This window comes from Furipterus horrens, unplaced genomic scaffold (assembly GCF_987537825.1).
Source record: "Furipterus horrens unplaced genomic scaffold, mFurHor1.1.pri manual_scaffold_6, whole genome shotgun sequence".
NCBI classification, from domain to species: Eukaryota; Metazoa; Chordata; class Mammalia; order Chiroptera; family Furipteridae; genus Furipterus; species Furipterus horrens.
Genome location: NW_028327176.1, coordinates 99,589,234 through 99,610,136, shown reverse-complemented (window position 1 = coordinate 99,610,136; position 20,903 = coordinate 99,589,234). Strand labels below are relative to the sequence as shown.

At 37.4% G+C, this 20,903-nt stretch overlaps 1 protein-coding gene across 1 annotated transcript in view; it reads left to right on the top strand.

The window, feature by feature from the left end:
• The window catches only part of CYP39A1 (cytochrome P450 family 39 subfamily A member 1), an 81,290-nt gene that overhangs the window by 47,772 nt on the left and 12,615 nt on the right, over positions 1-20,903 (top strand). Inside the window, exons 8-10 of the mRNA XM_090280456.1 lie at positions 4,981-5,114; positions 13,490-13,585; positions 14,438-14,526. Coding sequence (XP_090136582.1) covers positions 4,981-5,114; positions 13,490-13,585; positions 14,438-14,526 — 319 coding nt within the window. The remainder of the gene's footprint in view (positions 1-4,980; positions 5,115-13,489; positions 13,586-14,437; positions 14,527-20,903) is intronic.

Genomic DNA, 20,903 nt, shown 5'->3' with positions numbered 1-20,903 from the left:
CTCATTACCAATAAATAACTATTATAGGGTCATTTGAGATATAAAACCTGTTGTAAGTGATATTATCTACTTCAGTACATTTTATCCACTCTTTTTCTTTCTACTGGTGGTGTGCTTACGTTTTTCAGTGAATATAGGTTTCTTCTGAAAAGGAAAGAGCAACTTTGTAAATATAAGCATATAGTCCTAGAATAAAACAGAGGTATAATTCTTTTTAATTGAATTTTTGAACATTACTTAAAATGTTAAAGTTTTTTAAATTCCTGAAATGAAGGAAGAATGTAAGATACTGCTTTATTCCCCTGTGGAATACTATAAATTCTTTATTTACTGTGTCTCTTTAGCATTGTTTCTATTGTCTAAAAACTGATTTTTTTTTCAGAAGTTTATCTTGAAATCTGTGGTTGAGAAAATATGCTAGGAAACTAATTTCTTGCCCTTAATCTCTTCCAACAATTGATGCCACTGCTTCATTATTTTTGAGTAGAAGTTGTAGAAATGCTGTATTTGTCAAAGCTATTACATAATTTTCCTAGAAACAATCTAAAGTAAACACAAACATTCATCATTTGATTTTTCATTTTAAAATAAATTATCATAAAATTTGGGAAGCTAACTTCTTGACCAAATTTTGATAAGAATCGTTGCTTATGGTTATTACATCAGTTTATTTTTCCACCTTTATGTCATGTATTTTTTTCTCCCAGCTTCATTCCCCTTCACATGTGCTATGACCTTTTGCACACCCCTTAGCTCTAAATATCACAAACAAGCTGTTCTATGAATATGAAAAGGCAACCTCTGTGAAGGGAAGCTTAACTCACAGCCACAGCAACAAACAACTGAGAATCAATGCTTTTAAAAGTAAAGAAAGAAGCAGAGGGGCATGTAGGGATGCTTTGTTTAACTTTCAGCAGAGCTTATTTGCTTTTCCTCATCTTTCCGTGTGCCCTTGGTAGTGTGTGCACCTGTCTTTCCTCTGTGGGGAAGCACAGTGCCCTCTCGGTATTCAGCCTCCCTTTGCAGCCTCATCTGATTCAATCTCCTTAGAATAGATCTCAAAAGGTCTGAATGACTCAACAAATACCTACCATTCTTTTTCATTTCTGTCCAAACATGGATTATTTCTCTCAAATTATTAGTTAAATCTTTGTATAATGTTACCCCAGGACTATAGAAACAGAACTTCTACAGTTTATATTTTATGTATTTATTTACTCTGTGTGTGTGTGTGTAAGGAGAGGGGGCTTAAATATTGAGGCACCAGAGGAGCCATCTCTCAAAGAAGCACTTACTTTGGAGATCCTATTTGATTTATGTGTATTTTTATTAAGCCCAAGAAGTCATTTTTATGATTAATTTTGGTATATAAGTAACTTTTCTTTCTGCCTGAGTGAATCTCACTCATCCTTCCAGGCTCAGCTGAAATTCCAGCCCTAGGCAAGAGGGGATGGATGAGCACCACTGACACTTGAATCCTCTCTTGTGAAACTTAGATTATGGTTATTTATACCTAGATATGATTTTGTATCCTTGTATCCAAGCTCCTTTAAGGTGATGACTGTATTCTTCTCATTTCTTTCTCCTCTTTGGGGAAGTGATGGGAGCAAGGGTAAAGGTTTTCCATGTAGACAGTCATGGGTGTAAAGACTGCTCTGACACTTTCAAGCTTGTCCCCTCCAGCATGTTACCCTGTCGGAGGCCAGATAGCTGACTGGTAGTTATGAGAAAAAAATGAAGTGGTCCAAAGTACTTGTGACATTAGATGGTCAATAAATTCGTATTATTCTCTTCCTGTCTCTTACAGCACCTATGCATGGGCTAGCACATAACAGATAAGAATCAAATTTCTATTGAATCAATAAATGGATGAAGTAGTGGAATTTCAATCTATTATATATACTTAACAAATAGAATTTATGGTTACTGTGTTATAACATGGATGTCATCATGTCTGTGGAATCCCCAAATTATAATATTTTAGAAATATTTTTTGCTATTTCTGAGTATAAAAATAATCTTTTCTTTTATTTGGCTTCAAATATCCTAAGATTTGTTCAGACTTTTATTGCATTTATTCTGAGCTAAACAGTGGTCTCTGAATTTTACCCCAGATCACCCATAGTTTCTTCCCTGTATGTCTTCTGCATTGGTCTTGGTTGACTTCAGGCTCTAGCTCTTTTGACGACTACCTTGGCATTCTTCCAAGTAGAGCTTTCTAACACTGGGAGAACAAACCCCAGATGTGCATTGAAATATGTGCAGTATGAGTACAGAGCCTTTTCTGAGAGTTATAATAAGAAAGGTCTTTAACCTAAAGATGTTGTTTGAAAACTTAGCATATTTCGTTTTCGTTTTCTTTGTCTAGTCCAAGAATACTACCTTATTTTTCCCACATTACATTGGATTTTGAGAAGCTAAAAATATTTTATCAAAACATTTGTTTTCCAAGTGTAGTCTACATCTCTCATTCATTTATAGGTTAGAATAGATTTTATTTTATTTTTTTTCCTTTTTTTTTTTTAATTTTGATTTTTCAATTACAGTTGTCCCCTTTTCCCCTAATTTCTCTCCCCCACCCAACCCACCCCCTCTCCCGCAATCATATCCCTCCCCGTTGTCCATGTCCATGAGTCTTTTATACGGGTTCTTTGACTAAACCCTTCCCTTACTTATCCCCCTTCTCTCCCTCTCCCCTCCCCTCTATTGACTGCTATTCTGCTCTTTGTTCTATTTAGTTCCTTTGTTTGTGTTGTTCTTTAGTTTCCTGTATTAGGTGATATCATATGGTATTTTTCTTTCTTTGCCTGGCTTATTTCACTAAGCATAATTCTCTCTAGTTCCATCCATGTTGTTGCAAATGGCAGGAGTTCCTTCTTTCTTTCTGCTGCATAGTATTCCATTGTGTAAATGTACCACAGTTTTTTGATCCACTCATCTACAGATGGGCACTTAGGTTGTTTCCAGCACTTAGCTATTGTAAACAGGGATGCAAGGATGGTTTAATATTCGCAAATCAATAAATATAATACATCACCTAAACAGAATGAAAGACAAAAATCACATGATCATTTCAATAGATGCAGAAAAAGCATTTGATAAAGTACAACACCCATTTATGATGAAAACACTCAACAAAATGGGAATAAAGGGAGCATATCTTAACATAATTAAGGCTATATATGAGAAGCCTGAGGCCAACATCATACTCAATGGACAAAAACTGAAAGCATTCCCCCTGAACTCAGGAACTAGACAAGGTTGTCCACTCTCTCCACTCCTTTTCAACATAGTGTTGGAAGTCCTAGCCACAGCAATCAGACAAGAAAAAGAAATAAAAGGCATCACTCCTAGAATAGATTTTAAATACTATATTCAACTCAAAACTTTTTGCTTCCCTATTATATAATATAAAACTTTTTTGTACTATATAATTCAATTACTCTACAAAGAACTCTTATTAAATCTATTTTTTTTCCTAAAAGGAAGTAAGAAATTTCACTATTACTAGAGTCCAGACTTTTTCTGGGCCTTGCTCTTCCTTTTTTGTTTGCCTAGAATATCCACTTATTCATCTCCCCATGTTGAAGTTGGGCCATTTGCTAATTCAACATGTGTTTACTGAGGTCTACTTATACAAGGAACTAATTATATTTGTAGTTTTAGAGAAAGACACTCATAGAATATTTGCTTTACCTATAGTTGGATATGAACCTTCCCTACTTGTAACTATCAGAATAGTTTACGTCTCACAGAATAGTTTCCTTGCCTGTGTGGTGTACCGGTTAACTATGAGCTTGTCTCTTATCTCCTGCTGGACTAAGTGTGTTGCAAGAATACCTTAATTGTTGTAACCCTGGTTTAGCCTAACTCAGCTCCTGGTCCTTATTTGTGCTCAAGAATCTATCAAGTTTAATGGAGTGTGTGGACACCCCAATGGGAATTAGTAGAACCAGAGTTTAAAAACCCTGGTTCCCAGACTCCACTAACCAAAGGCATTTGCTTCTGACTCCCCAGGAATTGCACACGTCCTGAGAGAGAGGGTTTCCCAGGCAGTGCCCATCCAACCCTCCTACAGAATGGGCTTGCTTTTAGAACAAGCCTCCCCCAGAATCTAGGAGAGACATGGCTGGAGACCCCACCTTGCACTCACACCCACACATTCCCAGTACAGTTGAGAAGCAATTCTGGAGGTGGACTTAATTAAACTGACACTGTTCTTGACTTTTACTGAGCAAATACTGCCAAAACCAAATTGAAAGCTGAGTTGGAAATATTTTACTTGAGATACCACCATTAACCAAACTGTCTAATCTAACCCATACTTTGGGTCATAAACAGATTTGCCCCAATCCTTTTTTAGTTGCCTTTCCATCTAAATATTACCTACACTATGCATGTTACACGAGGAAGACTCGGTGCATCTATGTTTAGAGAAATCATCCTTCCAGATGAAATACATCTGTCTCATTGCCCCTCCCCTAATATTGTTTTGGGAAAACTTCTGAAATGCATGAAGACTAAAAAAACAAAAGCAAAACCAAAAATAAGTCAGCAGGGAAGAGATATAAGTAAGTCAGGTGGCTTTTCAAATCTTTTACATTGTACTTTTGATGCCAAGTAGCATGGGAATTTGGGCAGGAAAGAATGAAATGAGTGAGAATTGAACAGGGACTGTTCTGACAGGGACTATCTCAGTCATTTGACAGATGTAGGACTGGGAGAACAGGGTTGGACACCAATCCATCATGTTGCAGTCATCAACATTGGCTTAGTTTTTTATGCCATACATTTTATCTTGGTAAGAGAAAAATGCCAAAAAGAGGCAATAAATTACTAAGCTTGGTATGCAAAGAGTAATAGTAGTATCAGCACTAGCTGTCAGAGGTAGTATCTAACCTATGTTTATGAGCTTACCTAAAATCACTTTCTGGCCTCTTTAAGTCCACTTTCTCTTTTAATTCTTTTTCTTTTTTACAGGTAAAGAGAAGATTAAAGTGTCCGAGGATGACTTGAAGAAACTCCCTCTAATCAAGTGGTGTATTTTGGAAACGATTCGTTTAAGAGCCCCGGGTGCCATTACTAGAAAAGTGCTGAAACCAGTTAAAATTCTGGTGAGCTTTGGTTTGGCTTTAAAATAATAATCCTTCTAGGGAGAAAAGTGCAGATTTTGCCCATATATATTATTAGCTAATTCCTTAAGTTGCAGTAAGCACTGCATGACCCTGTAATAGGTTAGTAATAAGAGTTGCACAGCAACATTTTGTTCATGTAGGTATTTATCCACTGGCAGAGATTTTAGCTACAATATTATCTTTTAATAATCTGTATCAGAATTAGTATCGTCCTATTTCAGTCAAGCAGGTAAATTAGATAATATCTTCTCTGATGAACCAGCCAAGTATTCCTGCGCAGCCATAGGCTGAGGAATTCATGTGTGAGGGAATTCAGTTTCAGGCCATAGATTACAGATGTGGGAACAGAGAGCAGGAATACCAAGGATAATAGCAAGTGATACTAGCAATCAGCAAGTGGGTGAGGACGAGAGGTTCTTTCTATGGGCAAAGGAGGAGAAAATTCTCAAGTGCACCATGAAAGGTGCACAGCAAAATCACAGTTCAACATTTGCTGAATCAATCAGGCAGAACAGAATATTTTTTTCAGAGTGATTTGACTTAGAGCCTACAAAATCACATTACATGAGACCTTCACTATTGTTGGCTTTTTAAAATATACAGCTTGAGAGTACCTAGGTTGAAACCAAGAAAATTTTGTAGTAGTGGAACACAAGAGACGAAATGTCCAAATTTTATAAAGTTTGTAACTTGCTAAATTCAGAGGTGTTGTTTGTTTACCTGATCTTACATAAATTATTGCATTTAGTTTTAGTGGGATTTTAACAGTTTTTGTTTTTAAATAATCAAATTCTTACTTACTATATTATTTATATTATATATTTATAATATATTATATTTTACAGGGTGAGGCAAAAGTTGGTTTACAGTTGTATGTAAAGCATGGAATTTATTCTTGTATTGTTATTTATTAATTATTGTATTGTTTTTCTTATGAACAACTGAACCTACTTTTGCCCAATCCTGTATTATTTATATTATAGCCTCATTTATATTCTGTCTAGTAGATAAGTACTTGAATTACAAAATTGTTATTATCTGCCAACAGGTATCTTAATTTTTTGTTTAAGCATACAGATCCTATACATGTATTATTAGATTTATACTAAAATATTTCAGTTATTTTGGAGCTTTTGTAAATGGTATATTTTTAAAGTTTTTATTCTCAATTGTACATTACTTGTTTGTACCTTATATCTGCAACTTTACTAAACTCATTTATTGGCCCCAGGGGGGTTTTTGTAGATTCATTGGGAGTTTGTATGTAGATAGTATTTTAATTTCTTCCTTTCCTATCTGTATGCCCTTTATGCCTTCTTCTTGCCTTATTGCACTGGCTCTAACTTGCAGCACTGCGGTGAATAACTGTGGTGACAGCGGGTATTCTTGCCTTGTCTTTGATCTTAATGGGAAAACATAGAGCCTTTCACTGTTTAATATAACATTAGCTGTAGGTCTTTTGGTAGATGCTCCTTATCGAGTTGAAGAAGCTTCCCTTAATTTCTAATTTGCTAAGAATTTTATCCTGAACAGGTATTGGATTTTGTCTAGTGCTTTTTCCCCATCAGTTGATACAATCACATGCTTTCTCTCCTTTAATCTGTTGATGAGGTGGGTTGCATTTACTGAGTTTTGAGTATCGAATTGCCCTTTCATACCTAGAATAAATCTCATTTGATCATGGTATATAAGTTTTTAATACACTGTTAGATTTGTTTTGCCAATGTTTTGTTGAGGATTTTTGTATCTTAAGTTCATGAGAGATATTCATCTGTAGATCTTTTTACTTCTTATTTTGTACTGTTTTGTCTGGTTTCTATACAATGACAATCTCTTAAGAGATGTTTTATGCTTGTGCTGTCTCCTTCTCATAACACTCAGGTTCCTTTCTTTCTTCCACCCTCCTTCCTTCTCTCATTCCTCTTCTCCCTTCTTCCCGTTCTTCCTTCCTTCCACATGTATCTCCTTATGAGAGACAGGAAAGAAAACCCCAGCAATATGCTTCCCTTCTTTTCCTCCTGAGTTCTTTTCTTTTTCTCTCATTTTTATTTTTCAGTCTCAGTCTCCAGGTTTTTAATTTTTTACCTGTAATTGCTCTCCTTTAAAGTTCTCATTTCATCTCTACTAACCATGCCCATCACCAAACCAGGAGGAAAAAAAAACACAAGGATTCTCATATCTAAATTCTTATAAATGGTTTTTCCTGTTGCATTTGGATTTCTTCTCTCTCATGAGTTTCAGTGCGGTCCATATGGTTTTCACACATTCCATCTTGTGCTTCTTTAACCGGTCCCTCTGCCTACCACGTATATGGCAGCTCTGCACCCTCTTCTCAGACCTGACACCTAGCTGTGCTATTTCATTAGCTAAATATCTGAGATCATCACAGGATAATTTTATAAGAATTCTAAAATTTGTGATATAAATAGATTTTCTTCCCAGGCACAAACCAAACACTTTAGGCACACACCACTTTCCAACCAGCAGAATGCACTTCTCCTGAAACTGTGTTCATTCTGGGTTCCTGCTACTCTCACCTTCGATATTCTTAGGCTGTTCATTTATTTTTATTTCATTAGTTATACTTATACCTCAATACTTCTTCCTTCAGATAGACACTGCTTTGTCCTTATGGTTCTGTAATCATCCTCTCTCTTTGCCTTGAGCGTTTGCTGTGTGGCCACCTGAGGCCTGTCTTCTGTGCCCCTTTTCCCTTCTAGCAGCAGGCGCTGTCACTGGTAGATGCTAGTGTCCTGCTTATTTCATTTTACTCTTCATTTTAAGATCCTTGAAGAGGCCTCTGTTGATTTTCTTTCTTGTATTTTTATTTTACCATAAGGCACTGCCACAAATGTATTTATTTTTCAGCATAAAGTTTCTTGTCTCTTGGCCAGCAACTCACTTGTCTGCTGGTACTGACACGGTCACTCCATATTCCACTTCCCCTTCCCTCCCCAACCCCCTTTCTGTCTTTAAGTGAGTAGCTCTTGGGAGAGCTTTTAACCTCATATCCTTGTCAAGATTGTTGGGGCTGTTAACGTCACATAGTTTTACAAAATTAATTTTACTTATTTCAACAACTTTTCCAAAAGAAACACCCATGCTCAAATACATGCAGATATACACTTATGTATATACGACCCCCACAACCCCATAACTGCACTATAACAACTATCCGACATTCTTTTTGCATGAAATCAGTACAGAAATCTATGTCTCATCATAGTATAAATGTCAATTTAGAAAGTTTTTAACATTTTTCACTTTTCATGCATCTAGAGTGTTTTCATATTTATTTCAATTGCCACATAAGGGTCCATTGAGTTAATGGCTTAAACATTTAATTATTTCTTCGCTCTTGAGAACTTAGTTTGTTTTCCTTTGTGGTTATTTTAATGTGGTAATTACTTGCATCTTTGTGCAGAGTACATTTTCTTTTTTTTTTTAGTCATTATTCTTGAATTATGTTTTACTGGTGGATTACTGGTCCAAGAGTATAAGCACATTTATGATTCACAACAGATAGTTTTCTTACAAAGTCCAACATCTATGGGATCTTAATACAGTTTTTTAAATTAGAAATAATAGATATCCAAAATGAGCCAAAAAGTTATTTAAAAAAAATCAATAGTCTCATATCTCCACTTCCTAACACTCACTCACACTCTCTTCCTGGAGGACAGGAGGCTCGTTCTGTTCATGCTCCTTCCAGGCCGCAGCTGGCGGTGGCCGCCTTCGTGGCCTGTGCCCGGGCTGCCATTTTCTGATTCTGTTCCAACACTTTTCTTTTTTATTCTTCACAATATCTTTTTCATGTTTGTAAAAGGCATGGTGTTCCCTGTACTTACTGTCTCACTTATAAACATAGCCTTTCCTCTTAGGAGGCCCAGACTAATCACTGTGAATTTCTCCCTGTGGAGATGAGACTTTAACTTTAAAAATAATAACTTACACAGAGTTTTCTTCTTATTACATAGGTAATATGTGGAAATTAGAACAAAAGAGACCATAAAAAGAAGTTGAAAGAAGAAATTAAAAATTGCTTAAAATGTCATGTGAGAGCTACCTACTGTGCACACTTTGATATTATTATAATTTCAATTTTTTTTTCCTGTAGTGTGTGCATTTAAAAAATTCAGCTGGGGTCATACTATGCTAATTTTTTTATAACCTGCTTTTATTTTACTTCATACTAGATCACAAATAATTTTTTATACCAATGAAGGACATCCATACCATTTGAATTGCAGCATCATAATCTAATATATGGACAGAGTATAAATTTTTTAATCAGTTCCCTATTCTTGATTATGTATATGGCTTCCATTATTTCACTATTATAAACAGCACAAAGATGAACATTCTTATAGCTAAATCTTTATGTATGTTACTACTTCCTTAGTATAAATTCATACAACTTGGTCATTTTAAGCTTCGTGAATTTTCCAGATATATTTTTGTGGAATGTCTTTGCTGAATATACAAACATGTTCTTAGGGACTTGTATTATAGAAAACATTTCATATGGGATCACCTGTATTGCGTAGTGGCAGAGGCTCATTCATATCTTCTCTTCTGTTGGACAACTGCTCAAGGTTTCTTGCTAAGAATGCTGGAAGTATCCTTCCACTGCTCTTCCCCAGTGTAGTCTGAACAGGCTGTCATTGTTTATCTTTGCTCCTGTATTCTTTTCTGTGTTTTTTGTAATAATTTGAAATGAACAAAAACTGTCTGATTTTTTTTTATTTACTCCATTTTTCTTTCTCTTTATTATGCCACCTTTTGAAAACTCTTAAACTTCTACCTGTACTCTGTCTTTAAGGTTTGATATTTTTAGTACAAAGTTAATTTGCAAAAATACCAAGGGAAGAATGAGCAAGGAAGTGTTGGAAAATATGAATAATTAAGTAATATTCATTATCTTCTCAAGGTATTAAATTCAAGGTATTAAAATATAGAACTGCAACAATTAAAATGACATGATACTGGTATCGGACCAGTTGTTCAGATCAATAGAACAGACTATTGTACATAAGAATTTAATATAGAATAAGTGCATTATTTCTAAGTTAATGAAGAGGGAAGAGATTAATATATGGCTTGGGATGATTAGCTAAAAGTAGGTACTTTTTAAAAGTGTAGTGATTCTCAAACTGTTGGTCTCAGTATCCCTTTATACTTTTCAAAATTATTGAATATCCCAAAGAGTTTTCATCTGTGTGAGTCATATCTATTCATATTACTCTATTAGAAACCAAAGCTGAGAAATCATTAAAGTATTTATTTAGTAATTCATTTTAAAAGAACAAGAAATCTATTACATGTTAAATTAATAGAATGGTTTTAAGAAACGTTTTCAAAACAAAAGATGGTAGAATAGTATCATTTTTAGGTTTTTGCAAATCTAATACCTTGCTAATAGAAGATACCAGAATTCCTATATATGTGTCTGCAATCAGTCTATTGAGATATATTGTTTTCATTGATGGAAATGAAGGAAATCCAACCTCACACTGACATGTAGCCAAAAAAAGAATTTTAATAGCTTTTTCAGATATCTGTGGCTATTCTTTGATACTACACTAAAACTCAACAGTGATATTTTCTTAAAAGTTTGTTGCAATCTGAAAATATGTCAGTGAATTTTTGTACTAAGTTATATTAAAGGCCATTGGTCTCTCCCATACTTTGAATGAGTATTTTACTTAGGAGTGATGTTTGACCTGGCAGAACCCGTGAAAAGGTCTTGGAACCACTAGAAATCCCTAATCCACCTTTGAGAGCCACTATTGTAGAGAAGAGGACTACCTATGTTTAGGGATTAATCAGTGAAATCACAAAGCAGATGAACAGATCTGAATGTACCATATCAAAAATCACTGTCTTCTTTTATAAAGTTTAACCCAAATTAACTGTAAACCCAAATTTAAGAATAAGTGTCAATATGTGTGTAGCACAAGGAGAAATAATTTTAATATTTAAAAAATTCCCAGATCAACAAGTACAGCACTAAAGTTATATAGAGAAATGTGGATAGGACATGAACACAAAAGGTTACAGAAGAACATAAAATAACTGCTCAACAAATCTTAAGTAGCAATCAAAACTAGCCCATTAAAGATCTCAGATTAGCAGTTAAGAGGGCAATGACATTGGCACGCTTGTATTGTAGTTTGAAACATTTTGTTTCAAAATTTGAGGACACACTTAAGCAATGGATATTAATAGCCTTAAAAATATCCATGTCCTATGTCTTCTGAACATCTGTGTTAAAAGATTTTATATGAAAAAATGCTTTAAGGAAGAAGACTCTAGCGATGGCATTTATAATAGAAAAAAAAAACAGTAGAAAATGATTAGAGTAATTATGGTTTAATCTACTCAATGAAAGATTAAATAGCCATTGGAGAGAAAATTATTCACAATGACTGTACAATATAAAGAAAAAATAGTCTTTAACTTTTAAAGTACTTTTTTTTTTTTAAGCCACTAACAGCAACCAGGCTTCCGGCCAAGAGGAAGGAGAAAAACCATGTGTTTTGAACCTTTTCCTGTAGCTACTTTCTGCCTTTATAGGACTCCTCCTTCCTCTTCAAGATTCTGCATTCCTGGTACCCACTTTTCTCTCAAAAGGTATAGCAGAGAGTCCTTCCTTCTCTTTCCTCTTGAAGAAAGCCCCATATGCAGACTAGCAGATGAAGCTTGTTTGGCCTCAGAGTGTCTCTTATGTGGTGAGCTGGCCAGGGTCAATTCTGTAAACAGTGACAGGTACTGTTCAGATGGGGCATGATGGCATCTGGGGGTTCCTGTGAATACATACAATCAGCTCTCACGTCCTTTATGCCATTTGTCAGCCTGGCGTTTGCTGCTGCAACAGGCATGTCTTTCTGATCTCCTCCCTGTTACTAATGTTAACGGTGTTATTGGGCCCAGTTTAGAGTCTTTCTCTACTAGCTCGCTTTGTGGGCTGCAGCGGGCAGCAGCCTCCAAGTCGTAATCATAGATCACTTGCCACTGAAGAGAACTGTGGGGTGAGAAGGGGAGGGCAGGCTGCCTCCAGCCCTGCCCCCACACACCTCAGGCCCTCCCCAGCTGATTCATGATCAGAATCAGTGCTGGCCTCTCTAGCCTCAGTTCCAGCAGAGAGAGAACACACACAGGAGACTGGGATCCCACAGGCCTCTTTCAACTTTAAAAATGGGTAACAGGGCACCAGCAAGCTCGCTCTCCTCCCGGGCTTGGATCTGACTCTCCAGCTGTCCTGGCACTGAAATTAACAAACTTAAGCAATACTCAGCTCCCAACAGAGCCAGCGGGTTCTCCTGGGTGAAAAATGATGACCCCTCCTCATACCCCACTCTCTGCTACCCTAAAAAGACATGTTTTTAATTATAAGGTGCTAATTCTAGATACATAAACTCAGTGTTTTTCAAATATCTTGAGAACACTTGAAAATTATGTAGAATTAAATAGATGTGGCTTCTGATGGCTGGTGATGGGAAATGCTAACAAAACGGCTTTGCATAGTAAAGTTGGTAGCTATCTAGTGGTCACACACTATGGGAGAGCTCTGTGCCCTATGGTTCCTGAGCATGGCGATATAAAAGTGATTTTATGAAACGGCTTTTAGGTCTTGATATATCATTTCTGTATCATGAAAACCTATTTTAACATGAATAGAGAAGGATCATGCAGACTTTCTTGTTTGAGGAATCGTACTGCTTATCCTCAGCCCCATGACTACTGCGGCCTCAAACACAAAGCCAACCAAATAAATGTACAACACTTGCTTCATTCTACGTCTTCCTAACCAGTTGTCTTCATGTTCATTCTGCCCTAACAGCTGCTGCTAGAGTGAAAAAACAAACAAACGAAGAATCCACTGACCCTGCCCTGACGTTCTCATGAGTGTCCCCAGGGGCAGGACACCTGCTGCTCCTGTCCTCAGTGCCATGACCAGTATCCTGTCTCAGATTTAGATTTTTCAGTGCCAGGATCTGGAGATGTACCATGGTTTCCATCATCAAGAACACTTGCTGCAAACCTCAGTATTGAGCAGCAAAAACTGCATTAGAGTGAACTTAGGCTAGTTTCTAAAATTTTCACGTTTATCTAATATTTTCCCCCATGTAACTAAATATATATGTACATGTAACTGATCATCAGAATTAGAAATCAGTCATTGCCTATGTTTGAAAATAGACTCTCCACCCAGGAAAGAGTTAGATTTTATCACCATGGATTATAAAATGTATATGCCTTCACCACAATATAGTTGTAGCATTATTTTTAATGACCCAGACTCTTAAAAGCAGTTTTCAAAAAATGACTTGGAACTGATTTTTCTATCATAGAATTATACTGTTCCTTCTGGTGACTTGTTGATGTTGTCTCCATTTTGGCTGCATAGAAACCCAAAGTATTTTCCTGAACCTGAATTGTTCAAACCCGTAAGTTATTTCTTTCAATGTACATTTTCCTTTGATTTTAATATTGTTATGCCAGAAATATGAATTCATAAATTAGGATTGTATCTTAAGCAGTCATATTTCTCTAGTAACTAAGGCTACAAAATACAGATTAGATGTGCAATATAGGTGGTATAATATGTACAACAAATCAGAGAGAAAGGTTTCTGGAATAAGCTTTACCAACTTTAAAATAAATTTTTATCTGAAACCAGCAGGGCGTGTTAAAGTAAATATGCCTGGTTCTGATAGAAGACTTATTTTATGTTCTTCAGGCAATTGTTCCTGTTATTGGTTTCCAAGGAATACAGAAAATAAAAATGAAGAAAATTAAAACTGTGTTCTGCTGTTTCCTAGAATTGGGGAGTTACAGGGCTGAACAGAATCTTAAGACGCCATTTGGTCTATTCTCTGCCTTTAGGTAAAACTGTCAAAAATGGCATCCAGATGTATTTGTTCTGCATCCCAAGCTTTCTCCAATGGCAGGGCTGTCAGTGTCTTATTACTAAATTTATTACCAAGGGCAGTGTTATGATGGAGCCAGAGGCCCTATTGTAAATAGTCCTCCTCTCTGAGGTCAATTCTGTGGTTGATTTACATCGTCATTTACACTTACCATGTAACAGAATTCTTTTCAAACCTTTTTATTTATTAGTTATGTTCCAAAATCGTAATTGTGGCTGATACTAATAACAGGTTGGAAAAAATTACCAACAACCCTGCAACTTTATATGTGAGGATTAGCTGTACAAGGTCATTTTTAGCCTAGAGAAATAAAGTTAAGCTTATTTATATAAGGCTGATTTGGAAAAAAAAAATGTTTTCTTCCCACAGGAACGTTGGAAAGAGGCAAATTTAGAGAAGCATGCTTTCTTGGACTGCTTCATGGCATTTGGAAGCGGGAAGTACCAATGTCCTGGAAGGTCAGTGAGACAGCTGGGCCACGTTTTATCCACAAAGCAGTGGAAAGATGGTGGCTCAGAGGGGAAAGCTTCGGCTTTCTGTTCTTTATGATCAAGCTGCAGGGAAAGGCAGGGGACCATACTTCGTTTGGTTGTCCAGTCGTCTTGCACGGTGTCCCTGTGAGAATGGCTGAAGTGGCCCTGGTAGGAGACCTCCTGAGAAAACAATGTTACAGTTCCAGCTGCCAGATGAAAGCAGGGTTTGTGTTTCCAGTGCTCAGCTTTCGTAAGTGGAGAGTTCAAAGGCATTTGAGTTTTACCTTTTTTACAGAGTAAGATAGAGGTATATTATTTTTTTAACTACAGTCTTACCCATGGGCATTTGTTTCGATTACAGAATGTCTTTAGCTTGGAGCATAGCAGCGGCTTACTAAATGGTTTTGTTTATTGGGTTAGTTTGGTTCTATGAAAACCTTTCTTTGATGACTTTCACAGTTAAATTAATCTAGCACCCAGGACTTCTCTTCACTGTGATGCCCTGTTCTAGGGCCAGTGTTCATCATTTGATGAAAGATAATTGATGCTTATTTTTTCGGGTAGAAACTCTTTTGAACATCTTGCCCATGTCAGGCCCTCTGCTAAGTCTCAGGGATAGAGCCTGATTTCATAGAACTTGTACTCTTCATTAAATAAGTCCCATTTCTTCATTGGTGCTGACTCTGTTATAGAGAATTATCAGTACCTCTTTGTAACAAACTCTTAGTGGGTGTGCAAATCCTTTAAAAATCTTATATTGGTTCTCGCTCACTCACTCTCCCTTTTTCTCTCTCTCTCAAATCAATAAATTTTTTAAAAAAATCTTATATCGAAAAAATTGTATTTGCTAATAGAAGAAGTCAGTTGTCTTTCTTGTTTAAATAGTAATGTCGGCCCATATTTGCACCATGGCATGCATTCTACCCCTCCTTTGTTCCTTGTTTTATGGTATCAATATGCTTTTAGTAATATACAACTCCCCCCCAAAAGTTTCAGTTAGTCTTAGCCAGCCAGAATAATTCTGTCTTCCTTTTTTAGAAGTTATTGTAGGAGCCTAAGAGTAAGCAAATTGTTGCCTAGTGTTTCCCTGGAGACACTGTTTGGTGTAAGTAGTTGACCTAAACTGACCAATCAGACTGAAAGGAGAGACTTTTCTTCCATGGTTAGGAGAGAGGCCCCTATTGTCCTTTCCCATTAGATGCAAGCAAGGAAGCGTGCGACCCCAGTTGTTCCTAGCAGCAAATTCAAGTGGAACAGGCCCCGCGACGGTGAGGGGTGTGCAGAGGGCAGAGCAGAGATGCAGAAAACACAGTCCGTGGGATGGCACTGTCACTGAGCCATCAGCTTTGAGGAGCTCATCTGCTTCCTGCCATGTTAGATAACAAATGCTTTTATTTTATAAAGAATAATAATGTAGCATATGTATTTATTGTCTGTAATAAATGTTCATTATTTTTAAGGCAGTTTGAGTTGAACGTTTTATTGTTTACAGCTGAAAGCATGCTGTCATGTTCACCAAAAATCTTCAAAGTTGAACATCATAATTGAGTGTAATAAACAAAAACAGCAGTAATAGCAATCCCCCCAAAACCTACGTCTTATATTATTTTTACTTAGATGAGAAGTTCTTAAGCCAAGAACACATTTATTGTTTTTGTCACTTATTATGTATCAATATTGTAGAGTAGCTCTTCTAAAAAGAATAGACATTACTTTTTTTCAGGTTCCTTTTACATATATTTCCAATTGCAAATAAAGAGTTTATTAGAATCATCTTTGAAATTGGCCTAGAAATATTTTCAACTAACGTCTGAAATGCTTGGCAATGAAGCATGTGGAATGGGCCAGTGGTCAACTGATGACTAATTGTAAGAGGAGCTGTTATGACTTTACTGTAATATCTTTTGAGGCTGATAGACATTTGCTTGCTTTTGAGAACCATGACATTTCAGCTCAGTCATTAGTATCTTATTTATACAGAAAATGTATAAATTTTTGCACTAGAAACTTAATCCCACAAACCCTTAGTATAATCCCCAGAAAATTATACCCATTCTTAGTTTGTGTACCAGGAGCCAATTTATTTTCTCATGTACCAAATAATCAGAGAGTCAGAGAAAGTTGCCTATAAAGTCGCTGATGATCAAAGTTCATCATGAACAGAGTCTCGTGGTCTTGCAACTGTCACCCTTGGAGTATGAGAACCCCTCTCGCAAGTGAACACAGAAGATTTTGCTGAGTTTACTAAATAGGTACTGAGTGCTGCCATCAACTGCCAGCTAAAAATCAGAATGGCCAAACTGTTGTTCTCCTCCGAATAGTGGGAGTTCTAAAAATACATTTGGAGGAAGAACCCCTTGCTGGGCACTTTCCTGAAGCCAGGAAGCTCCTGGGTACACACAGCAAAGGAATTCTTCCTAGTGATTCTATTGCTGGAGAAGAATGGTGGTTTTACAGACAAACAGGAGAAAGCAGCGTGAGCTCCCAGACTTCTTCGGCAATGTTGGCATGCAAAAATGAAGAGTCGCACTACAGCAGACATTGTCCTCTGAAACTATGGATTGAAATGGAGAAATAGGACAGGGGATTTCTAGTGTTGTATGAGTGTCTGTGAGAGTTGATGATCTTAGCAGAAAGGGATGTGCTTGCTAGACCCAACCCCTGGAATCTACACCAAAGTCAACGGCCTTGATTGTCCTTGGTTCCCATTGATGCAAGAGGATGCCTGGGTGGCTGTGTCATTATGTTAATTGATAGGGGTTAAATTCCAGTGTAAAACAATCACCCTGATTGTTGGCAAGATTAACCCACTTACAAAGGCATGCTTGGACACAAAGAGGGTATATTGAGCAATGCTGCCTTACTTGAGAAATGGAAATGAAGCATGGGATTCTTGGGACTAGAAGCTATGACTTCCACCTTTTTGTCTGTTTGACTCCCACATATATCCTAGGGCATTATTAGTCTGCAGAGTTGTGAACTTATCTTGAATTACTAATGAAAATCACACAGCTATTGGAAAATTAATCCAAACATAGGTCCAGCTGATAGTAGATAGGCAGTGGTATTATTCAACCTAACAAATACCTCTTGAGCACCTAGTATTAATATGATTATTATTTCATTCAGTAAATATTTATTGAGTGTATACTGTACATCAGGGTAGAGCTTTAGGAGTTATCTTGGAAAACAAAATAAGGGATGCAAGTCCCTTCCTTCAGGGAGCTTATAGTCTAGCTCAATAAACACCAGGGAGATTCAAAGACACATAACATTCTTGAACTGCTTAGAATGCAGTTGGGGAAAGGAGACATAGCAACATGGAAACAAGCCCTACTTAACAGCGTGAAATCACACGTGAGAAATGCCGGGGAGTCATGTGCAATCTCATTGCCAAGGGGCATTAGAAGGGGCTTTATGGCCAAATGGGAATAATAAACAGCAGAGAAGAAAGCACATCTATCCAACAGGCAGTGGTATCAAACTCAGCGGGGAGACCAAATATAACATACTCAGAGGGATGTAATGGACCTGCATGTTAATGGAAGCAAGGCAACTATATGTTTGGGGTTTGTGAGGTTCTGAGCACAGCTGTTTCTATATGTTTATTTTAAAGATAATGTAATTTTAATAATTGTGCCTTAATAAAATGTCTTTGCACAATCTTGTGTTTGAGAAGTACTGTAAGTAGCTCTTCCTTTATACTTAGAAATAGCGGTCACTTTTGAGGAGTGAGCCAACTCAGACCCCGATGGATTTCATGAAATGTTGCAAATTCAGTGTACAGGGTAAGCAAAAGTAGGTTTACAGTGGTGAGTACACGAAGCACAGAGTTTATTCTTGCATTATTATTTCTTAATTCTTGTATTATTTATTTGTATTATAACTCTAAACCTACTTTTGCCCACCCCATATTCTGAGGATCTCGTTGCATAAACAAATGCATCCCCTCAACTCCATTTGTTAAGTAGAATTGCATATACTTATACGGAACTGTATTTACTTATATAGTTGTTACCTAATGTATTCGCCATGGTGTGTGCCCTTTGTCCTGGAGGGTATGTGAAAGGGTTAGGATGAGGGTGGGCATGGGAGATTAGTTAATATCAGAAGCCTTTATTAATTTCTAGCCATGCTGCTCCTTTATTCTGCTTTACTAAGGAGCTGTGACTCATGCAAAGGAGCACACAAACCATTGGCAAAATTGCGGTCATTACTTTCCTCGGCCATTTTATTTGACACTTCATTACGGGGCTAAGATTTAAGTCTGTCAAGAAAAAGAGAAGCACTTTAAGAGTGATTTTTGATAGTCTGAGCGGCCAAAGTGCTTCTGATTTAATGTGTTCATTTCTGAGCAGGTTTTCAGAAAGGACTCTTCTTTTATTTACAAAATAGACCTCTAGCCCCTCTGTGGTGCACAGAATACCTGGGCGGGATTTCTCTAGGAAGAGAAAGAAAGGAGACTTGCGGCTGGTGTGTGCCCCGAGCCCTGCACCCTTTTATGACGGGCTTTCCTCTCTCCCACAACTCAGGGGCTGCACTTCAGTTTCACCTCTTGAATAGGTGTCTGTGTTCCTAGGAGAAAAGGACTGGAATGAAAACTGTACCACATTGCAACACAAGGGGCCCATAATTGCTCTGTTGCCATGGAGCATGGTTCCCTAAGCCAATCCTCCTATCCCATCACTGTCCCCTCCTTCCCTTCCCAGAGTGATCAGTTTAGGTATTGGCTTTTGTTTTAAGCAGCACACTAACTAAAGATTTCTGTTGGAACTTCTGGGTCAAGAATAACTGACTATTGCCTGTAGAAGGTGAATAAGGAAGGATTTCATCCTAGAAACTGTTGGTAGTTATTTTGAGACTACAGAAGTAGACAGTGTTGGAATGAAGCTGGCACCGGAGAGCAGGGCAGCAGAGGTACCTGGCTTCCTGGAAACATGGCTGAGCTGCTGCAGAATCTCTGCCTGACACCAGCTCTGGCTCAAGGTTTTCAGATGCATAAAGCAATGTGTTCCCTTATGTAGAGAAGCCAGTCTGATGGGCTTTTTCTGTCACTTGCAACCAAAAGCATCCAAAGGAATAGAATCTCCTTTAAAGAAAAGGTTTTCTTTCAAGATTTACTGAACTCCATGAAATAATATATACTAACCACATCAGCTAATAGCTTTCTGAATACCTTGTGCTTTCTGAGAGGACTTGAGTTTCATTTACTTTGGGTATGCCACAGAACAAAAGTAAATGCCACTTCTTATATTTTTCCTGGAAGTTCTGAAATTTAAAATATATCAAGAGATCATTCATCTTTTGTGAGTACTGATCTCAAGTCAATACTGTTCCTTTGCCCTTTTTTTCTTATAAAGAGATATCCACATTTCTAACTCATAGTTCATGCATACGGGAGCTTCACTCCTGGGAGGAGTGGCTGTAGCTACTCCTGGCTGCAACTCTGAGAAACTGTGACCTCAGAGAATGTCCTCCCACTAGGAGTCCGTTCTTACCTTCCCAATGAAACAGCAAACAGTATCTCAAACCAAGAAGGGCGGAGGTGCTCCAGTCCTTTCCTCTTTGCCTTCCCCTCTGCTTTCTCTCCTCCTTTTCTGCTTTTCCATTCTCTCATCTTTTTCATGTGTTCTCGCTCTTTTTTCTCTTCCACCTTACCCTCACTCCATTCTTCCCATGATATTCTGATTTTTCTTCCCTTATTTAATATGAGCACCTACCTACTCTACTGGATGATACCCACACCATTGTTCTCAGTCAAAAGTTTGATGCCTTAGCTAGCCATAGTGTTTCAAGTATAGCTGAGATATTCTTTGTAATATTAATTTTGTGTGCTTAAACTGAAAGGTTGGATAATCTATTATCTTTTGACGTATTATTCCCTTTTCTCCTTCTCAGGGTCCTCTAGATCAGTGGTTCTTAAAGTATGACCCCACCCAGACCACCAGTAGTAACATTACCTGTAAACTTGTAAAAACTGCAAAATCTCAGGCCCTTTCCCAGACCTACTAAATCAGAAACTTCGGGATGTGCATTTTGACAAGCCCTCCATGTAATTCTGATACATGGCAAAGTCTGAGGACCACTGGTCTAGATTATTTGGCCTCCTGCTACTGAATTGATTATATTTTCCTAAAAATTTTTGTCTGGGAAAAGAGGTTGTTGGGAAAAGTACTTCCCCTTTAACTTGAATAGCCATGCTTCGGGGAAGGGTGCCTGTGAAAGTATGTGTGCATGCTGCCTTCTCTGAATTCCAGGGCGAGATCATTCTATTTTCATAAGCTGCAGCTGGTGGCAACTGGGAATATACTTCAGAGCCCTTGTTCCTGGCAACAGTGGCCGTTTTCCGGCCTGTGCTGGCA